Source organism: Acipenser ruthenus, chromosome 20 (genome assembly GCF_902713425.1).
Source record: "Acipenser ruthenus chromosome 20, fAciRut3.2 maternal haplotype, whole genome shotgun sequence".
Lineage (NCBI taxonomy): Eukaryota > Metazoa > Chordata > Actinopteri > Acipenseriformes > Acipenseridae > Acipenser > Acipenser ruthenus.
In genome coordinates, this window is record NC_081208.1 from 21,493,445 (window position 1) to 21,518,606 (window position 25,162).

Genomic DNA, 25,162 nt, shown 5'->3' on the forward strand with positions numbered 1-25,162 from the left:
AGCAAAACGGTTATCAGATGATGATAATATGCAAATATCAGTTCATTTCTGGGAAAGGGATCCACATTGTCCATCATGAATACATGAACATGGTATGTGAACGCCATTGACATTATTAAAGACCTTCATGTATTGCAGCCCCTTTTTTATTCTCTCCATTTTCATGAAATGAATTCAGTACTATTTGGGTAGGATCTAAGCCAACCACACACAGTAGGAGCAGAGCACTAGAGTGGAGTAGTTCACCACTGCGTGACAAAAAGTAATAAATAACTGTCACAGTGATATTCACTCTTCTATGTGCTTCTGGCTAAAGAAATTACAGTAGTGAGTATCGATTCACTGTGAAGATGATGGTATAATATGCCTCCCAAGACACTCACCAGTTCTTGCAGGCCTTTTTCTTCTGGCCGGCCCCATCCCCACAGCTGGCAGCTTTGAGCGAGGCCGGGTCTGGCTTCCTCAGGTCCTCTGCATCCAGGAGAGCATCAGAGTCCAAGAGATCCTATTGGAGGAAGGAAGAGGAAGTACACATTTTTAAACCATAGCAACAACATGCATTTACTTTTATTTATTCAGGAATTTTTTATAGCGACACTCGCCACCAGGCATCAGAGCGCTGTACAAAACATTAAGACTAAAAACTCTAGACCAATAATACAATTAAAAACAAAACGAAATAATAGAGATAAAATACATCTCATTGTTACACGATTGTCCAGTCATAAGTAAACTGTAGTTCTCTCTTAGCTTATTTTTTATAGCCAGGTTTTGAGTTGCTTCCTAAATTTCAATAGACTAGAGGCCAGACTAATTTCTACAGGCAACACATTCCATAAAAACGCTGCTCTAGCCTCCAAAATTAACTAATCTAGGAGGTGAAATACGGAAAGAACCGCTTGAGCACAGCACCCCTTGTAGTATTTCTGACATTAAGAACAGCTTTAAGATAGTCAGATTTCCATTTAGGGCTTTATAGAGTTAAGTAATGATAACGCAGGACCAGAGATACCAAATCAGTTTTCCAGGCGATCAAGTAGGATGCCATGATCAACAGCATCGAAAGCCGCTGATAGATCAAGCATGAGAACAGCAGCCCCACCACCATCCATGATCTTCAGGAGGTCGCCAACAACACATAGCAAGGTTGTCTCGTTGAAGCTGGGACCCTATCACACGCTCAAGAACTTCAGCAATAAAAGGTAGATGTGAGATAGGGCGAAGGTTAGACAATTCCAATTTATTAAGTCCTGGCTTTTTTACAGCAGGGGATATCAATGCCTTCTTGAATGGAGTTGAAAATAATCCTTCCATAATGGACATGTTAATTAAATCCGTCAAAATTGGGAGCAACACAGATTTAGCGCCTTTTATTAAAGTGGCGGGACAAGGATCGAGATCACAGTGTGAAGGGTAGGTGGCAGCTAAAAAAGGCTCCAACAACGCAGTTGTTAACAAATGTTGCATACTACCAAAGTCGTAATGGCACTCCAATGACAGAATACTGGGTGTACAAAAAACAATAACAATATATAAAATGGTGCTATCCGTATCATACAGGAAAGTAAAAAGTCTAGTGTTTATGTATCTCACTAACTCAGACAATCTCAGATAAATGGCTTTGACAGTGCACTGCCACACAAGGGTACATTTTTATGGTACAATACCTGTTTTGGAACTTGACCTTGAGAATCATAGAATACAATTATGTAAAAAATAGAAAGCCAGTATTTCACAGCAGTTGATCTTCATGATACAGAAAACAAAAAGGTATAGGACAACAATATGGCAGCCTTATTAGATCCAGGTTCCGTAACACTGGAAAGCCATCATCAAGCTGTTGAAAAAGTAGCAGATTTACAAAATCATGCAAGAACAGATGCCAATTACTGTACATCCTAGCAATGTGATCTAAACTGGTCCCGAGATGTTACTTTGTGATGGAGACTCACCACATCATCATCGTCGATGTCGTTTGCTGACAGCGTCCACATCTTTGCAGCGTTGGGGTCCAGGGCAGGCTTCTCTGTGGGAGGCGGTGAGAGGATGTTACAGACAGAATCACTAGGTGGATTGTTTTAGACACACGGGAGCAGCTGGTCCATACCTGACTGTGCAGCCTTCTTGCCAAAGGACAGTTTTAACTGTGTTGATGACCCCACTTCGAAGTTCGGTTTGCTTGCTGACATTTGAACTCTTGACATGCTGTTGCCCTGGTATCCAGTAACCTCCTTCACAGACACAGTCTCTTCTGGGTTCAGTGGCTCATTTTTGACCTTTGAAACAAACAAAAAAATTATATAAGCTATACACACACAAGCCTTCTGTTGGTACACCCACTCCTATTTAACCAATTGTCTCAGTGCTGCATTACACAATTCCACTTGGCTTAGGCCATACTTGTAAAAGCAAACATATTTTGGTGATGAACAGCGTTTTATTATTAATGGTTTGAGATACGAAGTGGTGAACCTTCTTCCTCGAGTCAGTAAATACACACTATTCCCCCTGGTGCGCCACAGTACAAATTAAGCATCAAAGGGTATGAATACTTTTGAATTAGCATTTTTTGAGTTTCGCCAAACAATTGCTGAAATAAATAATAAATAATTGTAGACTATCTCTTATAACTTTTTTTCCCTCAGACAAAATCAAAACTTTTGCTACAGAAGATTTTTCCTAAAATTCTTTGTTTTCAAGAAATTTCTAAAAATTATAAATTTCCATTGGGGTATGTAAACTTTTGACTACAACTGTATATTTTATATATATATATATATATATATATATATATATATATATATATATATATATATATATATATGTATATATGTATATATATATATATATATATTGCTATTATGATAGATTATTTTTAAAATGTGTTTATACATTTCAAATGGTTAAATGTATTTTTAAAATGACAAGACATGTTAAGATCTCTTAAAATCTCAAATGATTAGAAAATCATACTGTACCTCCGACACATCCACCAATCCAGAGAGTTTCAGAGCGGACAACAGCTTGCCAGCTGTTTTCAGTTTGCTGTCGTCACCTAGGATCAATCAATACAAATATGAAGCACTTCCAGCCACTAGACCATGCTGCCACTCAGTAGTTAGCTAACAACTAGACCACACCACCTCCCAGTCCCACAGCTCTAACCACTAGCCTTTACCACACTACCTCCCAGTCCCTCAGCTCTAACCACTACCACCCTGCCTTGAATTCCAGTCACTATGCTTCCCACTATTTCTCAGACCGTTAGTTCTAATAAGTAGTTCACATTGCCTCAGTCCTTTAACCAATAGCCCACGTTACTATTCATTGATTGCAAATGAAAATCCCATCTCACCAGTGGTACTAACAGGCTCTGCCAGGATCAGCCTGCCCCCAGGTTTCATGATGCGAGCGATCTCAGCCAGTATCTCAGAGCTGTGAATGAGTGCACTGCCCGGCACTAGTCCTGATAGGACCAGGTCACAGCTGGACGGGGCATGGGAGGCTGGGAGAACAAGGGGGAGATATCAGGAAACCAAAAGTGTTCTAACACATACTCATTTAGCTAGGTAAGTAGATGGTTTGAGGGATGGTAAGCAACTGACACCAAAAGAGACTGATGTACAATACACAGCTTTTACACACTCATAGGACTTGCATGACATCAAAGCAACTTATTGTTTGTCCATGTTCTAACAGTAACAATACATTAATTGAAAATCAATATCATCATAATGTTGGTGTGTGTGCTACATAACACAGTGTTAATAATGAAAGAGTTGTAGTCGTGTTTACAGTTATCCCATGTTTAATTACAGTATAACTAAAATATATATCAAACCTCTTTAAAACCTGCTGGCAACAATGCTATTCTGTGATTCAAATAGGCATGCTCCAGCTAACACTTACAGGTAGGTGTCACTCATATACAGTAACAGTATTGAAAATAAGTTATTTTTTATAATATCTAAATGTTTTTTTAAGTGTGTAAAAAACATATTGTGGTTTACTTTTTTACTGCAAATTATATTTTGTAGGGAAGCATTTTCAGAGCTCATATTTTCAACAGTGGCTAAAAAGAATACATTTTATAAAAATAAAAAAAATCAACACATATTGGATACAACTTGTATAAACTTGAATAATGTAAAGTATATATTGTACTAAAGTAAATTACCCTTTTAAAATACTTTAATTAGAGACTTCTGGTTTTGCAAGTACTGCTAAAATTCCAAATCAGTTCATTGTCTGTGTTAGGCCTCAAACAAAGAAAAGCAGAAAAAAACAATAATGACAGGTTTGTGTGCATCTCCATCTTCTTAACAAAAGAGGCCATTTGCCACCCAGTATTGGGACAAGTGTGAGCTTCTATCATTCATTTGACTTGACAACTGCAAAACTAGGTGCTGGTTACTAGCAGCAGCCTGTATGTTGTGCTCAGGCTGGAATCACTGGCTGAAGAGTTTTCCTCTTGGTTACATAAACCTAGCTTGAGCCCTTTTCTCAAAAAGTTAACTGTTTCAGTGGACTACAATGATTATTTTAGACAAAAGTAAATCAAAAAGAAAAAAAAAAATGATAGTATACTTGTGATAATGCCATTGCTGTGGCATGTCCCTCTGTAATAATGGAACGCCCTCCTTCAAATAACAACCTCAACGTCCAGCCTCTGGGTTTATTGAGTTTGGAAGTCCCATTATTGCCTTGCAACAAACCACAGCAATGCCATTATCCCTTAAACAGCCTCTGGACTAAGCAGAGAAAGTCAAAGAAGGTGTACTCACACAGCAGCAGCCGGTCGACATTTTCAAGAGACACACGCACCCCTGAACCCGCTGCCTCCACACTCTGCGCCAGCTCCTTCAGGGCCTCAAGAGAGGAGGGGAGACCCCACACCAGCACTACGCGTTCACCTGCATGCACTCCCAACCCCGACATCCTGAGAGACAGACAGAGGAGAGCAGGCTGTTGAGAACCAACACATAACATGGATGTCACTGTTTACAGGTGGCCATTTCTTTAATTCCTGCATGAGCGCTCAATATTTCTGTTTCTACTACAGGTGCCTTCCTAAATACTTCCTCCTCGAGTTTGCATTTGCTTTGTTCCATATTAGTCGTTCACGGTCTCGCCACTGTATTCCTCCAGCTAGGTCTGTAATAGCTGTCCTGTCTGTTTGTATATACCTTGGACAGTTAAACAGCAGTGCACCATGTCACACTTATCTAGGTCTCATACACTTCCGCTCCTCAAATAATGTAGCACGGGTACAATAATATGTTAAGGCTGTCAGTGGCATCAATGCTGTTAAAGATGAAATGACCACAGGGGAATAATTGTAAACTGGGGGCTTGTTATCATATTCCCTTATCTATCGGTCTCTCCCCCTCACTCATTCTTTCAGCCCATATTAATAGACGACCAATAATTTACCTGTGTTCGTACCTCTACGCACGTCACATTCAGCCGTGTAATTGCATAACAGTCCTAACTCAATAGCACTATCAGTATATTTACGTAACATACCGCAGACGGTTTACGCTATGCGGTTACAATTAAAATGAAAAACATATTTTTAACACTGTACTGTATAATGACAGTAAATACACAATCAAAACAATACTTTCAAAGGTTATACTGTGCAATACAAACAACACATTATGTAGCTATATCAATGTACTTTCGTAAACGATTAAAACAGAGAATTCATATATTTGTTGTAGATTTAGATATATTTGAGTGTCACTTGTTTAATGTATTCCATTACCTGGAAAATGAATCGTAAATATATCAAAAAATGTGTCCTTGGTCCAAAAAAATGAAAATACGAGTCCGAAGCCGGCTGGGTTAGATGATGATATCTGAATTCAGGCTTTCAGTTACAACTTCATAATAATATTTATCAACATTAATAACGTGTTTATTTCGTGTACATCTTACTTTTGAATAGTGTTCCTGCACGCCTACGGGTGATCGGCAGTGACGTAGCACTGCCTGAATGAGTCGCTGTGTATTGACGTGCAGGATAGGCGGTGCAGTGGTTGCTGGATATGGCGGCGCTACTGAGGGTGCTGAGAGTCGGGCAAGCTCTACGGGGCTTGAGAGCTGGTAAGCGGGGTGAAATGGCCGGGGTCAGAGGCCAGTAAGACCGCGTAGTGGGGTCACTGCTGAATTGTAGTCTTGTGCTCGCATGAATACAGGGGAGAAGGGCAAGTTCGGAGGAAGGTGAGCTGAAGGGCAGCAGTAGCAGTATGGTAGTTTCAAACACTGTGGTTGCGAGATTAGGTTAGTGCCGCCCGGTAGGTGGGATTCATTTTGAGACCCAGCACTTTACCCCGCCGTCTGTTCTTAAACTCTGTTTGCATTGTCACAAAAATGTTTCTAGCTGTTAAAGAATTATATTTACCGACACAAGATAAAAACATTGTTTCTTAACTTGTATGAAGATCCAACACTAAGCCCTGCAGCCATGTATTTGTTCTGCACGTATCACTCCCCGCTATATTATTGCAAGTCAGTTTCAAATGAAATATTCACACTGTATCTTTTGAAATATTTAAGCCCAAGGATTTGTGACAGTGTGAGTGAGTTAACAGACTTTCAAAGTGACTTTTGGATTTTGTTTGGATTTGTTATTGGTTCAAGATAGCTAGGCGTGACATGACTCTATCCACGGAGAAAATCACCTGAATGTTTTAATAGGCATCTCCAACTAGAAACACGAAGACACAAAAATGTAAACGATTTGCATAGGAAGGTAGACCTTAACACAAGTTAAACTGTACAGTATTGTATTTACTAGGTGGTTTACTGTCTATTTCCCAGCACAAAGAAGTCAGTGTGATGAAGTAAAGCGGACCTTTCAGACAGCTGCAGTGTTGAGGAGAGTCACAGACGATCCAAAACAGGAGCAAGTCCCACCTTCTTCCTCTTCTTTTCATCAGCATTACCAATCCACACCTCCTGAATCAGAGTCTTCACGCCCCAACACCAGGTCTGTGACCCCGCCCAGATCTGGAAGCTAATCCTGGACTGGAGGGCACAATTTGCTTATCTTTTTTCAGTGCAAAATGTGGGCATTTGTCCAGGAAGTTCCAAAACTAGAAATAAACAACTCTTAATGTTAATTTAGAGGGTCCAACACACACACACACACACACACACAAACCCAAACCTATGTTTTTGTTGTGTTTAGTCCCTGTGTACATACGTCACACTTACATTTTTACAAATCGGTATATATATAGAGAACCACTTGTTAAGTTATTAAGAGTAACAACATCTGGGGATATACATATATAGCCAGTTTTAACTTGGCTATATTGTGAATGCAATGTAATTTAAATTTTGTATTTGTAGCAATGGCTGGGTGTATCCATGTTACTTGCATAGTTTTATTGCTGTATTTTAAAGTAATGAGTTCTGAATCTATACCGCGTCTGACACTGCTCTTTTCTTCCAGTTATGCAGACCAAGGTGGGGAACAAGCAGAGGACTATGAGACAGAGGAGCAGTTGCAGATCAGAATCCTCACTGCTGCTTTAGAGTTTGTGCCAAAACATGGCTGGTCTGTGGAGGCCATTGCAGAAGGTGCACAGGTATGTGAGAGTGAGTCTCGGTAGAAATGTTCATGTTTGGTTTTTATCAAACAAGCTGGTTTGTTTTCAGAATGTGTTTTACTTGAAGTGGTTTTTAAGAATGTAAAATTGAACCTTTGTCTTATTGTATTCTTCTTTGGAGCTTTTAGCTGAGGCTTTTGAGTCCTCTTGCCCACCCAAATTACCCACAAGACCTTATTATTCCATATATTTATAATGCTATCAAAAAATTGTTATGAAAAACTAGTTCAATTAAAAACACCTGTGAGACTAAGACCTCTCATCAGTATGCTTTTTCAAAGAGAGTTCTTACATTAAAATGCACTTGGATGAACTAAAAGAAAGTACATGTATTGTTGAATTCCTTTATTTTTCAAAATTAACTAGAGATCTTGTCTTAGTACATAAGAAAGTTTACTGATGAGAGGAGGCCATTCAGCCCACCTTGCTCGTTTGGTTGTTAGAAGCTTATTGATCCCAGAATCTCATCAAGCAGCTTCTTGAAGGATCCCAGGGTGTCAGTTTCAACAACATTACTGGGGAGTTGGTTCCAGACCCTCACAATTCTCTGTGTAGCTTCACTGAATGTCTATACAAATATTGCTACAGTTTACCCCAGCCTTTGCCCTGTATGATTCTGATGTCTCCACCTTGTTCACAGAAACAAGGTCATGTTTTACAGCCACACATGTAGCGTCTCCTCTCTGTATTCTCTCCCAGACGCTGGGTCTCTCTCCAGCTGCAGCAGGAATGTTCAATAACGGTGCCGGTGACCTGATTCTGCACTTCATAGCGCAGTGTAATAGCAACTTCTCCGAGAATCTCGCTGAGCAGCACAAGCTAGTCCAACTCGGGCAGACAGAGTGAGTCCCATACATGTAGAAGACATTCACATTGTTTTTATTTCTATTGTGGGACAAATTGAATCAAATCCTAAGATGATCAGGTGAAGTGGTCTAGAACCAGAAGACCCAGACTTTTCTTTTACAGTACGTTATGAAATCAGCTAATGTTAAAATGGTTGTGAGGAGTGTGTTTTTATTTTCTCAAACCTAAAGGAAAATATTTACTGTAAGCAAGTAACCAGGCAACAGGCGCTATGCCACAATGAAACTATAAACTAGGGCAATAGATCAAGATAGTTGGTTTGATTTGACAAAGAAAAAAAAAAATACTGCATACAAAATAATTATATAAAGATTGTCATGCAATGGATTATTATATGGATTTAAAAAACAAAAAAACAACCTATAACTATTCAAAGATACTCTTTAGGAAGAGCAGATGATATTGTATGTAAATCCCAGTCACTAAGCTGCTCCGGGTGGTAATTTTAATTAAAAATGGTGTCTGTGGCAGGCCCAAGAAGACGGATGAGTTTCTCAGAGATGCGGTGGAGGCCAGGCTCAGGATGCTGATCCCCTACATAGAGATCTGGCCGCAGGTACACCCATACTGTAGCTTCAAAACAATCATATTAAAATAACATATTAATAAAGCATGTATGTTTTAATGGTAATGCTAAATACAATTTTAAAAATATCCTCTGGAACACTGCTAAACACAATTAAGACCGAATTCCAAAAAGGCAAAATGTAAAAAAAAAACCCACAAATTTCAACGGAATGTAAAGTTTCCCACTATTTTATTTAATGAATATAATCTAAAAAGCGTAAGGAAAAATGTATATAAATTAGCAATCATTAACATTTTCGCTCAACACTATGTAATACCATAAACAAAAAAAACAACTAGGCTCCAATATTTTATTTGGCCAGTCCCAAGAACAGGGTTTAACTAAGGTAAAAAATTAAAAAAAAGTATTTTTATTTGCCTTTTTTTCTTTTCTTTTTTTTTATGGTCTTTTGTGTTATGTGACGGTTCACAACCCTTTCTGGCATTATTTTAATATTTACAACATTCAACTCTGGATTATATTGTTCAGCAACCTTGATTTATGATTTTCAAATTTTAGCAATTACTTTAAAAAGAGTAAGCAGCGGGGTTCCAAAAAATATAACGTTACACATCCCTGTATGTTGCTACAACTGTTTAAGTAACATACTAGGCGTGTAACGATAACGATAATAATCAAATTATTTATCGATTGGGACCCCACGATAACAAATCGATAATATTTTAATGAAATATTCCATGAAAATAAAAATGTGTCTTGTATATATTAATTTACTGTCAAGAACGTAATCTGTGTTGTTGCTTCTAAAAGTTACTGAGAATATGCGTCTGTGAACAAATACGGGATGATGATGATGCAGAGATCAAGAGTAACCTGCTTTGTTAATGTATTTTATACATATTATTTTGTTTTAAATCAGTCCCAAGTGTAGCCGTCTGTCTTGAGCGAAACTAATAATATTTAACATTACTACGCTGTCACGTGCTGCTGTTACAGATATATATATATATATATATATATATATGTTTTTACCTTTTCGTTTTGAAGCAGTGCACTTACCCGCAACCTTTTTCTTTCTTGATTGCTGTCTGAATGCCGCTGGACCGTAGCTCGACGTATGTGATCCAATGAAACATTGCAGGTTGTACAAAATAGTTTGCCACCAGTAGAATGCAAAATTATTGTACATGATCCGCTGCAGTGATTTTTGTAGGTACTTATTTATTAATTTATTTATTTTTAATTCATTTTGGACACTTAAAATGTTCACTCGCTTAACAATATCAGTTGAGATCTCCTAGGATACTAAACCCGCCCCAGATGCCTATATCTACCAATCAGTGAGGAGAGCCCAGAGTGGTTATTGGCTGCTTTTAAGTGTAAATCAATAAATCCTGTCCAGTTTTCTTTTTAAAATTGAAACAAGCTTATACTCACATCAGGAACCTGGACCGATACACATAACTTCATTGGATTTAAGTGCAGGGTGAAAGTACACAAAATAGACAGTTTCCGTTGCAAGAAAGGGTAGGCTGCATCTAATGTACTGTTTGGAAAAATGCCAATATAGTTGTATTCACTGAAGATAATGCAAATCTAAGTGGCTATGCAAAGTCATGTAAAGTTTTGATTAAAAACATGATAGCAAAAAGTGAACTGCATCAATGCACACTAGAAGGGACTGCTGCTTTCGCCAGCACTGCAGAAGCTGTCCCACGTAATTCATCAATTGTAACCAACTGCAAATTAAAAAAATGAGAGATCTAATTATTTCCATGTGAATAGGCCATAATGTTAATGTAGTTTTCAAACCTTGTTTTTTTTCTTAATTTACCATTATGTTTACACTGGGAAATTTGACAGATTTTACACGCAACAAGGCAAAGGCTAGTGACGGCAGGAATATGAAAATTGGATAGTGCTATATTTAAATGCCAATGTATTTATCAAACGTGTCTTAAAACATCGGGATTTGTTTGAATTAGTTTTTTTTATACCATGCTCTATAAAAAGAGGACTTATTGTTCCTTTAAACATTTTTTTTTTATGTAAAGCATTTTAACTCGATAATTGTCGTTAGAATTTGCACGATACTCAATGTCAATGTCAGGGTTCGATTTACAACACTATAACGTACCTGTCATTTTTCTTTTCATTGTTAACATCCTGACAACTTGTTACAGTCTGTTTCAGTGTTCTAAATCACTAACAAAGGTGCTCAGGCTTTTCTGTTCCATACTACATCATGGATCGTTATTGCTGTGTTACCTGTTTGAAAATGTGGGCAATAATCCTTACACTATCAGTGCACTAGAGCGGACATTTTGAAAAGAGCTTTGAAACATACTTTAAAGTTATAAGTGTGAAAAGTTGTCAGGATGTGAACGATGAAAATAAGTTACAGGTATGCTGTGTTAACAGTAGGGACGTGTAACGCTATATTTTTCAGAACCCCGCTACTTACTCTTTAAAATAGAGCTCATCATTTTGTATTCATACAAATATCAACATTGCCTGCTCCAAAATACATCAGTCGGGTAAATACAGTGTGTTTCCACAGTTTTGCAAACCACAGGCAAATATTCCTATTGTGACAGGCTCTGTGAATCTTGCCAGTGTGCATAATATTATAAAATCATGGTATGGATCCATAGTTACATTAGTGTCCCTTCTCCTATTTGTGTCCCTCTATCCCAGGCTATGAGTATCCTGTTGCTGCCACATAACATCCCTGAGAGCCTCAAACACCTCTCCACCCTAGTGGATGACATCTGGTATTACGCCGGCGACAGATCTACTGATGTAAGCAGCAAAGCCAGAGCCTTTGATCCTAAACACTGTTTTATATTCATCAATTATCCTGATAGTTTCTACTACAGGGTTATTTGAATGAATATTCCTAAACAACTTTGATCAGCCGTCATGAATATAGGAACTGAAGGTTTACTGAAATCTTTCTCTTTAAAAATGTAACTAAAAAATAATTAAAAAAAAAAAAAAAAAAAAAGGTCTCATATGTACTAGCCCATAATTGAAGATGAACTGGGCTAGAAATCCAGAATACCCAGGAACTTTTGGAATATCTTCACTATTTCCTGTTGCTGCCATGCAAACTGGTGGTTTTGACGGAACACATTATTCAAGTGAAATAATAGCTCAGATCAGCTATGCTTTTTAAGCATTGTAACAATGTCAAATATAATTTACCTCTTATATTACAAAATTAAATAAATTCAAAGGTGTTTGATGGTTAGAACTGTTAAGCTTTGTGGTAACTAAAATCATGTATTTACATAGACAGTTACAACATGCGTTTTTAAACTTAGGACCAGTGGTTAGCCTATTCTCACTTTGTGGTCTGGGTTCAGTTTATTTACAGTATGAAATTAAGGAAAACAGTAGTAGTTTGTTACACTTGTGTTCCTTATTCATGTATGCACTTAAAAGATAATTCCAATAACTTGCCAGTTTTATTAAAAAAAAAATATATATATATATAATAACGGTAAGTTTGAAAATTTGAAGTACCATTAATAAAATAATTTAAATAAAATATTTAATGCTGTAAAACTATTTAAAACAGAACAGCTCTTTCAACCAGCTATTTTTCCTTTTAAAAAATGTGCATTATAAATGTAAAAAAAAAACAAAAACAACAGTCGGTCCTGTTTTTACTTTTTAGTTTCGTCACATACCACTAGAGGTTATTTAAATGTCCCCAACATGTTAACAGCTCTGCTCCGGTTGTGTCTCTGCAGTTAAACTGGTACACGCGGAGAGCTGCCCTGACTGGGATCTATAACACTACAGAGCTGGTGATGGTGCAGGATTCATCTCCAGACTTTGAAGAGACCTGGAAGTTCCTAGAGAACAGAGTCAAGGACGTCATGAACATGGCGAACACCGCCAAACAGGTATGAAGAAAATGTGCCACAACTTTCCCTTTTACCGCCTACTGAGGAAACAGCTCAGCACAGCAGCTGTGTGTTGTGATAAATGCAAAGCAATTTAGTGAGTCAAGTCATTCAGTTTAAAACAGTTTTGTTATAATAATTTATAATGTAGATGTAATGCTCTGCCAATAGTCAAAGTTCAGGGCTTAAATGCTTTAATAAGATTGGGTTTAAGGATTAGGTGTGGGGAGGGGGCACTTAATTACAATTTTTTAAATCTTAAAAGGAGTTGACAAAGGTAACTCACAGCCAATACCTTAAGCACAGTACATAAACCAGGACCAGAGGACACCGGCTAGAAATTAAGTAGAGTCATACTGAGGACTGATGTTAGACACTGGTGAAGGTATAAAATGGGTTACCAAACCACAGTGTTAATGCTGAATCATTGGGATCCTTTCAGACCTAATTTTGTGATCAATCTGCTACTAGGAATCAGTCAGGCATTGATGGGCCAAATGGCCTCTCTTTGTACATTTTCTTATGATGTTCAAACATTGAAGGATTGCATCTAGATTTACACAGGCATATTACTATTTTAATAGGTGCATAAGAACAATAATTCTCAGTATAGAACTCTTCAACTGTCTCTCTTTATTTCCAGGTTAAATCAACAGGAGAGGCAGTAGTGCAAGGAATCATGGGGGCTGCCATCACTGTAAGTTACTGTACTTGTTGCTTGGAAAGTGACTTTACTTTCGATAGACAAGTGCTCATTATTTTAGGCTGCTGCTTTGTCAATATTTCTGGAAGTTTACACTAAAATAGAAATTAATCTCTTGACTGATCTTAAAATTCAAGAAGTAAATATTTTGTTTGTTCTATCATTTCAGTTGAAGAACCTTACTGGAGTAAACCAGAGGCGATGAAATGGATCTCCTGCCATATTCTGTATAGCAGCCTTCTCCCCTTCTAAAAAACATACCGTGTCTGTATAAGTGACTCCTCACATTGTGATGCTCGCATATCCACCAAGGCACACTCAAAATAATGTTAGCATAAGCCGTGGTATATGCTGCATTTCTGTGCTTTGGTGCCCTTGCTGCACCTGTCTGCCTGTTATATTCTCTCACAGTGATCTGTAAGGATAGATAAGGCTAAATCAGAAGACATCTACCATTAGTGGTGATTAGTTGGATTAAAATAAAGTTTTATGAAATAATCCTGTGTAGGAAAGGACAGATTACAATTGAAAGAAACTAGACTTCACAGGCAACTATATCAGCTGTTTGCTTTGGTGATTCCTCAGTGCATTGCATCAGTATGGCTGGATACCCCACGGATATAATTCTAATCCAATGGCAGGTAGACTTGTCCCTTTGTCAGTTTCCTGTGTAATTAAAAGCTCGCTACATTCTGTCTGAACATCATACTTCCTTGTACTGTAAGTTTCCTCTGTTTTAATGAGATCTGCATGTGAAACTGTGCCACATGCTGTATGGATCTATGATGCCCATCTACTTTTGCTAAATATAGACTGATTTATGTCATATGGAATACTGTCACACAGGGTGAATCTCTCTCTCTCTCTCTCTCTCTCTCTCTCTCTCTCTCTCTCTCTCTCTCTCTCTATATAGAATCTAGTAAAGCAACAAATATATATTTTCTGCCGGCTTCTGCTGGATTATGTAAAATAAATAAATGTATCTATCTGTACCTAAGTCTCATGGTTTGTTTTATTTTGTCAGGTACTTGATTTCAATAAATGTATTTTGCAAACTGTAACTCACGTCTAACTTTGATTATATAATTTGTAAATTAAGTACATACATACATACATACATATATTATATCTAGCTTAATTGTGTTAGGTAACCAATTTTGCTTTAGCACACCAGTGTACACAATTGCAAATGCAACTATTAGCTACTCCTTATCATTTAGTGAAGCCAGCCTAAACAAAGGACACCATTCACAGGAAACAAACAAAACATAAAAAAACAACAGGCTTGTGGTTGCTGGAAATGTTTTTGACAATGAAGATGAGTAAATTAACATTTGAAGAGTTAGTTAACATCCTTTGCCTTTTGTAACATTGTACTACTGAGCAATGACACAATTACATGTGTATAGGACTATAGAAAGCAATGAAACAAAAAGTTGCATATGTTTTAAAAATACATTTGCAACATTACATGGTGAGATTTAAGTCAGGTTGTAATGGCAGCCTGTCTGAGATGCTGTTGGACACCAAGTAATGTGCTAGGGAACCAGTCATTTCAAACATCAAATTCCAACACCAGTATGTATAAAAATGATGACTTGTGCTGTACCTGAACTAGGGGGTTCAAGATTGCATTTATCTCATGTTTGAAGATGGCAGATAGGCCTACTATTGTTGTACTTACTGTATTAGGTATCATATTCAAACAGTTGGACCATATGAATCTTGTTCTGTTATAAGTACTGTATTAATATATTGTAAATGACCAGTAGTTGTCAGTAAGCCGAGAAGCTGTCTTGAAACAATCATAACCGGGACAACACGAACAAGAACACATTGTCAACTCTGCGCTCAGCTTCCAGAATGCACAAGAGACCGGATGTTCCGGCAGGTTTGGTTTGTATGTGCCAGTGGAGCGGAACTGTTTTGTGATTCTGCAGGAGTTAAAATCACATTTATGTATTAATAAATGCTAATTTCACCCGGTTTTAATACGCTTTTGAATATGCCATACGCCAACCAGCCGACGGTAAAAATCACTGAACTGACAGACGAGAATGTGAAGTTTGTCATCGAGAACACAGATTTAGCATGAGTCATAAACATTACCTGCATTGTATATATATAACCAAGTCAAGAAAAAAATAAGACCTATCCGGGTTTAACTAACATCACTTTTTAATTAAGCCGCTATATCTCATGTCCACGTTACTTGTCATTTTTGACAACCCGTGATAATTGGCCATCTCTAACCCAAAACATTAAATACACGTTCCTGTCCTTACCATGTCTTTCAGATCGTTTGTTGGATCTTCCTCCTCCTCGTCCAGGGTGGCAAACTCCACTCAATGCTGTGTAGATTTTTTTAAAATTTTTTTTAAGCTTAAAAGTGATAAACTTAGGGACTTCTTTAACCACAGTACAGATAGCAGTGCTATCTGAAAACAGGTTTTGAAAACTCACTAGTTAAAGCTTTGTAGGGCCACAAATTAACCCTGAACTTTTTCTTTTTAATTTTAATTCTCCAGGGTGGCTAACTCAATCCGCAGTGTCTTCATGGCAGAAGTTCCAACAATAGGTAAATTTTTTATACAATAACCTTTCCTGTGCTGTTCTGTTTACAGAATATGGACCATTAAGATTCCTTGTAGAATTTCCAGTGGAAACTGTACCAGTTTAAAAAACAAAAGAGCTGTCAGAGTTCACTTACTTGATGTGTAAATTGCGTTATTCCATGCTAAATCAGAACATCCAAACACATTTCACAAGGTCCATCTCAAAATTATGAATCAAAATTGCAATTAACTGCAAGTGCATATACTGTATAATGAAAAAGACAGGTATAATTGGCAATAATGGGAATGGTGTTAAACATCTGGACCGTTGTTGCACAATTAACAATGAAATGGAGTAGGATGCTACTACAGCCTAAGACATCAAGTTTCTCTATTATACAATGTGTGTAATTTACAAATACAATCCCTGTACACCATACTTGCCTCTGTAAGATATGTGAAAAATCACAGTGGTTTTATACCTATTGCCAGACGTTTTGTAGCACCCACTGTAATGCCCAATATAAAATTACTGAGATCCTTCTGCTTTCCATAGGATGTTGATGACTAAGTGCACACAGCTCTCACATAGCTTATAAAAATCTAGAGGCTCACATGACCACATAAATGCGCATATACTGCAGAAAAGTGTTTTTTTTTTTTCTAATTTACTTAGTTTGATCAGCCAGTGCTCAGTCTAAAGTCTCAAGACCATTTTTGATCATATATGCACTTGCATAGGTTCAGCAAGACTCCATATAAGGACTAATTGACAAGCCTTGATAATTTGATCATATTCTGAGAGCATGGGCTTGCAGCCAAATGTGCATTTGTCATGGATGGAATGACTGGATTTCTTTTCATTGTGGATTAATATCAAGTATGAGGGGCGGCTAAACGGGACTAGGCAGGCTCCTAATATTGGAAAAACAGATACACAATGATGGCGCACTTTATAAATATCATGGTCTTTTTAGTTGAACATTTTAAATAACTGTTCTCACTGTTCTGTTCCAGCTATTGATTGGATCCAGATCGATGCAAACTCCTCTGTCCACCATGATGAATTTGTCGCACACAGAGTGGGTAGGTGTATAGTATATCCACACCATCAGGTGGGGTGGACATTGAATGGACATTTGTTGGGGTATGATGTGCTACATGCTGTAGATGCAGGAATTGCACCAATTGCAATATCAACTAAGTAAATACTCCGGGCCAGGCTGAGTAAGGCTACTCTAGCGCTAGGTTAAAATTCCTGTTTCTTGTGATTGTTTTCAGGTTTGATCCCTCTGACCAGTGACGATATTGTAGACAAAATGCAGTACTCCAGGGTAGGGCTGTCGTTCTTCATCTGCCAAGAAATCAGCGCAGTGTAAACTTTATATACATACAAGGTTGCTTTTTATCTCCAAATAATGGGGCCATATAATTAAAATGTGCTTTTAAAATCTGCATGGTTTTAAATTAGCAGTTCCATTGTATTTGTGCTTCTACCCTACAATACAGGGGTTGGGTGGTACATTAGAAACACCTATTTGCCATACTGTACACTTGCAGAGTTTATTCAAAGAAAAATTAGTTTCATTAAAAGTTGGCAAGACAACAAAACTAGTTGCATATAGAGGGGTGACAGCAACTGTGCTGGGTATGCTTCCGTATCCAACACTGCACAAATTATATGATATTTCAATTGCTGGCCCTGGATCATTGTGAATAGCAGATATCAACCTCCTATATGATTTCCTTGAAGGAATTAGATGAAGTTGTTATTAATGAATGGTCATGTATCAGGAACGCAGACTTGTAACGTTGAATCAGTTCCATATATGCTGCCTGTGACCTGATGCCCTAAACCCTATTGTCAGTGATATAGAAGAGGATTCTTTTTCAATCTTTGATAAAAGTAACTTGTATACAGTTAACTGGTAATAATAATAGCTTAGCTTCCCTCTGCTCTCTTCCTAAGATCAGTTCCTCCTCCCTTTCCCACTGCAGGACTGCACATGTGACGAGTTCTGTCCAGAATGCTCCGTGGAGCTCACCCTTGACGTCAGGTGCACAGAGGACCAGAAGCGGCATGTGACCTCCCACGATCTTCTCTCCAACAACCCCAGGGTCATCCCGGGAGTGTGTTATAGAAACTGTAAGTCTACCTTTAATTGCAGAGTAAAGGGTTAAGCCTTCTCTGCAAACAGTTTTACTGTTTAAACCTGTGGATTCTCAAGCCAAATGATCTGAGCAGATTGTGGACGCCAGCACTTACTCGTGACCACACTCTATGCTTTACTTTGAACACGAAGGCTTGTCAAATTTAGTACATTTTCTGTTTAGTATGTTTTTACGTGCTAAAACTTTTACAGCCTTACTGTATACGGCTCATTTCAGTGAACAATGTGATGTACTGACAGAGGTAGAACTTAACTCTGTTTAATTGAGGGACTTGGACCATTTCCTGTTTAGAAGCCAAAGTAATTATTAATGGCCCTTTTACACCCCTTTTGTGAATTAAACTCAATTTTAAAATTTCTAGGTTACTTCATGGAGCCGGGATAATGATCCTAATGATTACGTTGAGCAAGACAGTAAGCATTGAGGGATGTATTTAGAATGTGTCTGCCAAATATTTAAGAATTCCTGTAAAGAAGCTGATACGTAATTGTAATTCAACTGCCTCTACTTCCACTGCTTATATCCCATAATCCATTTGAGATAACCACTTCATATTTTCAGTGTTAATGGAAAATCAAACGGCATCTTCACTTTGACCTAAAACAGCATATTGTGTTCATGTGACTTTTTGGTTTCTGGATGATGAACACGTAACGCTTTGAGATACTGGTTTCATACTCTGTATGCAACTGTATTCTATTATTTTCTAGGTCAAGTTCAATCCCACATCTCTTCATCTCTTCCAAAGGGATAAATGAGATTGTACGTATGTCCCACATCTCTTCATCTCTTCCAAAGGGATGAATGAGATTGTACTGTACGTCCCACATCTCTTCCAACATGGACTTTGTCTCATTCTAATTAAATCTTAACTGCTTTAGCTTTACCCACAAAGAGGAAACCGGTAATATAAGATTTATTTTTATGTTGTCCTTGTTGGGCATTCAAGTGCTAGTTATTGTTTGTATTTTACAGTCACTATAGTATATTGAAGGCCATTTCAGAAAATAAAATCACAAATCAGGGTTGCTTGTGTCACTTTTCTTCATGTTGCACAAACCGCAGATAAAAACAGTACCTGTTATGCTCTCTTTTTGCAGATCGCCTGAACGAGAGTGTTCATATATAGCCGGAAAACCTTCAGGGACAAATATGTTTTGGCACTCAAAAATGTTGTTTTACAATGAGTTATACAAAGTATTTATTTAATTTACACAGACATATTTTTGGTTAAAAGCTTTTTGTTTTCTGCTGTGACACCCAATGTCTCATGAACTAATCCCAGCCATCTCTCTCTGATTGTGTCAGATATCCTGCTTGTGAAGCTGCGAAAGGGCCAGGAACTGCACCTCAGAGCCTACGCCAAAAAGGGCTTTGGGAAGGAACACGCCAAGTGGAACCCCACTGCAGGGGTGTGTTTCGAGTATGACCCGGACAATGCACTCAGACACACTGTCTTCCCTCGTCCAGTGGAATGGTATGTCTAGCAGGGTCTACCTTGGGCAGGAATGTACTGTAAATCTGTGAGGAGGAAAACTTCAAAAGATCAAATGTGGTGGGAGTTGTATACATTAGGTTTTAGTGCTATGCATTTGCAAATGATAAACTAGACATTGCCCGTGGAATTAGCTCTAATGTGACTTATGTAAAGTTAAAATCGGGTTGTTTATTTCCAGTAGATACCACTGTTTCATTGTTTGTACGTTATGAGTAATAAATAGGGGTTTTGTAGACACAAGTCACATTTTATGTTTGCATGTGGTATGGGTTTTGCATACATCTTTGTGATGGGGAGCGGTAATAAAGAATGGATTTGGCATTCATTGAAATGGAAGTCAATTTTAATAATTTTTAAAATGCACACAGAATTGTATTGCCAACTCTGGCAATTCCATCTACAAAAATGGTAAAGTTACAAAAATAAGTAAACACTGAATGATCCAGTTAAACAAGATGCAATTGTTGTTTAACTAATAGCCATGCAGTATTAAAGTGGTCCTAATGGAAATGCTCAGGTCAAATTATTTGTATTTCATTTTAAGAAACAAAATAAATGTTTTAACTGTCATGCTTTTGTATTATGTTATAGAATGCCCAATGTCCAGCAAAACAATGTCCACCTGTCCAATGGGCGAATCATAACTTTCAAATGTGTCCAGTTGAGCAAACCCTTTAATTATCGTATGAATATGGAGAAAAGGTAACAGTAGATAGTGATCCTTATTGTTTTTCTGCATTTCCTCAGGCCCAAAAGTGAATACTCAGAGATTGATGAAGATGAGGTGCAGGCTCCCTACGACCCCAATGGGAAACCTGAAAGGTAAGCAGCTACTGGTGTATTATTTTTTTTTTTTCTCCCTACACTCAAGGAAGCATTGTGCTCAAGTTGACTTATGCTAATCAGACTCACTAATATGAATAAGATCCCCAATTACTTCCATCAACCACACCTTGTATGCAGCTGTTAGAAAACAAATGTGGAACACGCTGCTTTCCTGACATAAGGAGAACTTTTCCAAAGAGGCTTGGCTGCCGTTGATACACTATGTAACACAATTTTTGTTCCTGGGTAGTAAGTGTTATTTCCTAATTGCTTATGCCTCAAAAGTATAGAAAATGGCTATTATTCCCCACAAACTTTGCTTGTGTGACCAGGACAGTGATATTTTGAAATTTACCTATTTCCAATGAGAAAACGAGCGAATTTGTGTCTTTTCGTTCACATAAAGTCAGAAAAAAACAACATATGAATCCAAATTAACATGTATTTATACTAAAGTAATACAAAAATGACTACAAAAGATTTAGAAGTGAGTAGTTTTTCGAGATTTACGATTATACTGTAAATCACTTTCACGAATCAGCCCCCAAATGTAGTCTCCCATCATGTTCTCGTTATACTGTCCTTGGTAGCGGCGTTCAAAGTCCAGTATATCCTGGTGGAAGCGCTCGCCTTGCTCCTCCGAGTACGCTCCCATGTTCTCTTTGAATTTATCAAGATGAGCATCAAGGATATGGACTATGAGGGACATCCTACAGCCCATTGTGCCGTAGTTCTTCACCAGAGTCTCAACTAGCTCCACATAGTTTTTGGCCTTGTGATTGCCCAGGAAGCCCTGAACCACTGCGACAAAGCTGTTCCAAGCCGCTTTCTCCTTACTAGTGAGCTTCTTGGGGAATTCATTGCACTCCAGGATCTTCTTTATCTGTGGTCTGACGAAGACACCGGCTTTGACCTTTGCCTCAGACAGCTTAGGGAAGAAATCTTGAAGGTACTTGAAGGCTGCCGACTCCTTATCTAGAGCTCTGACAAATTGTTTCATAAGGCCCAATTTGATGTGCGTGGTGGCATCAGCACCTTCCGGGGGTCCACCAGTGGCTCCCACTTGACGTTGTTCCTCCCCACAGAGAACTCGGTCCGCTGTGGCCAGTCCCGCCTGTGGTAGTGCGCCTTGGTGTCCCTGCTGTCCCAAAGGCAAAGATAGCAGGGAAACTTGGTAAAACCACCTTGGAGACCCATCAGGAATGCCACCATTTTGAAGTCTCCTATGACCTGCCAGCCGTACTCATCATACTTCAAGGCATCCAGCAAGGTCTTGATGCTGTTTTAATCCTCTTTGAGGTGCACCGAGTGAGCCAGGGGAAGAGACGGGTACTTGTTACCATTATGGAGTATCACGGCTTTGAGGCTCCTGGATGAGCTGTCAATGAAGAGGCGCCACTCATTCTGGTTACAGGCGATTCCGATTGCCTCAAACAGACTGGTCACATTGTGGCAGAAGCAGAGCCCATCTTGACGGGTGAAGAAGCTGGAAAAAGGTTGGTGATGCTTCCTCTGATCTGCGACTTGCACACTTTCATCCAACAAGTTCCACTGCTTGAGCCTAGACGTCAAAAGCTCGGCACTGGACTTGGTGAGATCAAGATCTCTAATCAAGTCGTTGAGGTCTTTTTGGTTGGGGTAGTATGGGTTTCTCTCCTCAGCTCCACCTCTGAAATTGTCATCTGGATCTACAACGTCTTCCTCGCTCTCTGACTTGCTGCTCTCTTCTAAAGACGGCTGCTCTCTCTCCAGAGGAGTGGGTACGGGGAGCTCATGGCAGTGTGGCACCGGGGCGATGGATGAAGGAAGGTCCGGATACGTGAGAGCAGGTGCATTCTTGCCAGTCCGACGTTTGGAAGGGTCCACCATGCAGAAGTAGCAGTTGCTTGAGTGGTCAGTGGGTTCCTGCCAAATTCTTGGGATAGCGAACTTCATGGCTCTCTTTTCCCCTCTGTACCATCCTACAAAAATACATTTATTTCACCCAGCACTGAATCTATCTGGAATGTTCTGGAAAATAGGTAAATTTCAAAATATCACTGTCCTGGTCACAAAAGCAAAGTTTGTGGGGAATAATAGCCATTTTCTATACTTTTGAGGCTATCAATTAGGAAATAACACTTACTATCCAGGAACCAAAAAAAAATTTGTTACACGGTGTTATTGTCTGTTTTTTTTTTCAGGTTTTACTACAACGTGGAGTCATGCGGCTCGCTGCAGCCCGAAACCATCGTCTTGTCTGCTCTGGCCGGGTTAAAGAAAAAACTGAGTGACCTGCAGACCCAGCTGAGCCATGAGATACAGAGCGATGTCCTCACTATTAATTAAACTACCCAGAATTAATTAAACTACCTACTCCACTGAACTGCCTGCTCTAACACGTGATCCCTAGTAACATCAGTGTACTGACAACTTTTTATGTTATCTGGACATCCACTTTGGATTCCAAATTGTCACCTAGACTGACAGATTTACAGCTTTGTACACTTTTAGAGCAGGTGGTCTTGCTCCTGGAGGTTAGTGACATCATCATACAGCCTCATTAGCAGTGACGTAGCTCCTTGTTAAGATGTGATCTTACTGAAACAGATACTGACTTTAAACTCGGTGAATGAAAACCCTCAAGGTGGGATTTCTTTCAGTGGTGATCCTTCAGTGTTTTTGGTTCTTTGTACAAGCTTATCGAGAAAGTGGGGTCTGGAAATGTGATCTTGTCAACTAATGTTATTTTTTAAATAGTTGGTAGGATTTAATTTGATCTCTGTTGAAGTTTGTTTCTTTTATTTTGAAACAATTGTGAAAACGTTTTGCTTTGTATAAATGAGTTGCTGGGAATGACATGGCTCTAGCATGATCAAATGTAAAACAAGGTTATTACTGGTTACTGTATTGTGAGTGTTTGTCTGATGTGTACTTCTGGAAAGTAGTTGTCACTACTCGGCAGTAGAAAATGCTTAACTGCGAAATGAAACCTTGAAATGTATAGAATTGGAAGGGTTGATTTGATTTGTACCCAGACAGAATAAGCCTCTACTGTTTCTTTTTAGAGCTTTTAACAAGACTAGGGGTATACCAACTGCATCAACAACCTATCTGTAGTTAATATAATCCAGCTGGATTCTCTGTAAAATACTCATAAAATAAAGTATTTCATCTGAATGACTTCTATACAGTGACTTTAGTGCGTCTTTAACTTTTCTCAAGTGTACTAAACATGACCTTCCGCAACACTGTCTCTTTGTAGCAAGCCACATTAACTCACTCAAAGTTATAACAAATTCAATATTTCCATAATTCTTACCTGCTGTGCTCTTCCATTCACTATGTAGGTCTCACATGTGGCATTTGTTTATAGCAAACTTGTATTTTCATTTTAAAAATAATAATAATAATCTGATACCACCATACTACTGTAGGTTAAAGAAAGTCTTACTTTAAGGTAATCTTAATTCACTTCCTAGGTCACCAGGAGAGTGAATTTCTCGCTAAACCCTTTTTTCCTCTGTCTATAACTAGGCGGTCTGATTTTCGAGTTTTACCTGATTTAACCCGATTCCAAATAGGCACATACTGTATATGAATAAACGTATGCACAGTTGTCTGTGATTCAAATGCAATAGCAGAACTGGCGCCAATGACAGTAAGCTGATTTACCTATTAGAAAAATTTGGCTTTTTAGGGTAATATATATATATATATATATATATATATATATATATATATATATATATATATATATATATATATACTGTGCAATTATACTTACAACTCCACTACAAAATAAAACTTGATTGGAATGGAGAAATGCCTCCATATACAGTATGTGTGTGTGTGTGTTAGAGAAAGAGAAAGAGAGAGAGAGAGGGGAAGAGAGATGTTGTCAAAAGTTTGCATACCCCAATGTGTGGAAACATACATATGTTGGGGATTTAAACTGTTGGCGACAGCTGTGTTGTCAACACTTTGTGCTTAAGCATTTGTTTATTTCTTTCTAAATAAAACCCGATTTCTACCTGAATATTTATTCTTTCTTGATTATATATAAAAAAGAATCCACCTGATTTCAACCGATTTTTTCATTAAATAATTCTACCCGATTTTTAAAAAAGCATTCACCTGAAAAATGTCACCTGAAAATCAGACACCCTATCTATAACCAACCAGTAATTTGTCTAATTGACTAACATGCATTACATAAAACCAATGTTATGTTAGACTCTGATAACAGTACAGTTGTAAAACCTAGGAAGTGCAAAGAGGCTACTGGAACACCAAAACTGGATGAAAGGGAACTAGCCATGCTTAGTAAAATAACTGATTTGCTTAATCTTGTTTGTCTGCTGTGTTGAATGCTAGCATTCTTTGTTATACAGAAATATTTCCATAGACAGCTGTAATGTTTATTATGAAATGGTTCGTTGGGATGTTCCTCCTAATTCCTGTTTGTACGTAGACAAAAAATATGTTACAGACAGTCACT

At 38.2% G+C, this 25,162-nt stretch overlaps 3 protein-coding genes across 5 annotated transcripts in view; 2 read left to right on the plus strand and 1 right to left on the minus strand.

Annotated features, from left to right (window-relative positions):
* LOC117425629 (anamorsin-A-like) overlaps positions 1-6,030 on the minus strand; it is a 7,846-nt gene extending 1,816 nt beyond the window's left edge. The window contains exons 1-7 of one of the 3 annotated variants that reach the window (XM_034042721.3): positions 5,941-6,030; positions 4,785-4,939; positions 3,356-3,505; positions 2,979-3,055; positions 2,108-2,276; positions 1,953-2,026; positions 384-505 (exon numbers count right to left, since the gene is read on the minus strand). In XM_034042721.3, the coding sequence (XP_033898612.2) occupies positions 384-505; positions 1,953-2,026; positions 2,108-2,276; positions 2,979-3,055; positions 3,356-3,505; positions 4,785-4,938 (746 nt within the window). In that variant the 5' untranslated portion in view covers position 4,939; positions 5,941-6,030. Of the gene's footprint in view, positions 1-383; positions 506-1,952; positions 2,027-2,107; positions 2,277-2,978; positions 3,056-3,355; positions 3,506-4,784; positions 4,966-5,767; positions 5,908-5,940 lie in introns of those variants that run through there. The other 2 variants (XM_034042718.3, XM_034042720.3) reach the window with 2 other exon arrangements.
* LOC117425630 (ubiquinone biosynthesis protein COQ9, mitochondrial-like) lies at positions 6,011-14,624 on the plus strand. Its single transcript, XM_034042722.3, has 9 exons — positions 6,011-6,108; positions 6,826-6,994; positions 7,463-7,598; positions 8,319-8,461; positions 8,958-9,042; positions 11,713-11,817; positions 12,774-12,929; positions 13,573-13,626; positions 13,802-14,624. Exons 1-9 carry the CDS (start codon positions 6,051-6,053, stop codon positions 13,835-13,837), a joined length of 942 nt encoding a protein of 313 aa, XP_033898613.1. The 5' UTR covers positions 6,011-6,050; the 3' UTR covers positions 13,838-14,624.
* A 950-nt stretch (positions 14,625-15,574) lies between these two features.
* Positions 15,575-23,013, plus strand: LOC117425080 (DNA-directed RNA polymerase II subunit RPB3-like). Its single transcript, XM_034041742.2, has 9 exons — positions 15,575-15,723; positions 16,161-16,210; positions 17,205-17,273; positions 17,469-17,521; positions 18,186-18,317; positions 18,721-18,772; positions 19,668-19,836; positions 20,605-20,679; positions 22,866-23,013. The coding sequence occupies exons 1-9, from the start codon at positions 15,602-15,604 to the stop codon at positions 23,008-23,010; spliced, it is 867 nt and encodes a 288-aa protein (XP_033897633.2). The 5' UTR covers positions 15,575-15,601; the 3' UTR covers positions 23,011-23,013.
* The last annotated feature ends 2,149 nt before the right edge of the window (positions 23,014-25,162 follow it).

Bases quoted from the DNA above. Each gene is read 5' to 3' on its own strand.
- LOC117425080 (XM_034041742.2), top strand. From the start codon at position 15,602: ATGCTAATTTCACCCGGTTTTAATACGCTTTTGAATATGCCATACGCC. The intron at 15,724-16,160 runs ATGAGTCATAAA...TTAATTCTCCAG, and splicing joins ATCGAGAACACAGATTTAGC to GGTGGCTAACTCAATCCGCA. The intron at 17,522-18,185 runs GTAGGGCTGTCG...TTCCCACTGCAG, and splicing joins ACAAAATGCAGTACTCCAGG to GACTGCACATGTGACGAGTT.
- LOC117425630 (XM_034042722.3), top strand. From the start codon at position 6,051: ATGGCGGCGCTACTGAGGGTGCTGAGAGTCGGGCAAGCTCTACGGGGC. The intron at 8,462-8,957 runs GTGAGTCCCATA...TGTCTGTGGCAG, and splicing joins GTCCAACTCGGGCAGACAGA to GCCCAAGAAGACGGATGAGT. The intron at 12,930-13,572 runs GTATGAAGAAAA...CTTTATTTCCAG, and splicing joins TGGCGAACACCGCCAAACAG to GTTAAATCAACAGGAGAGGC.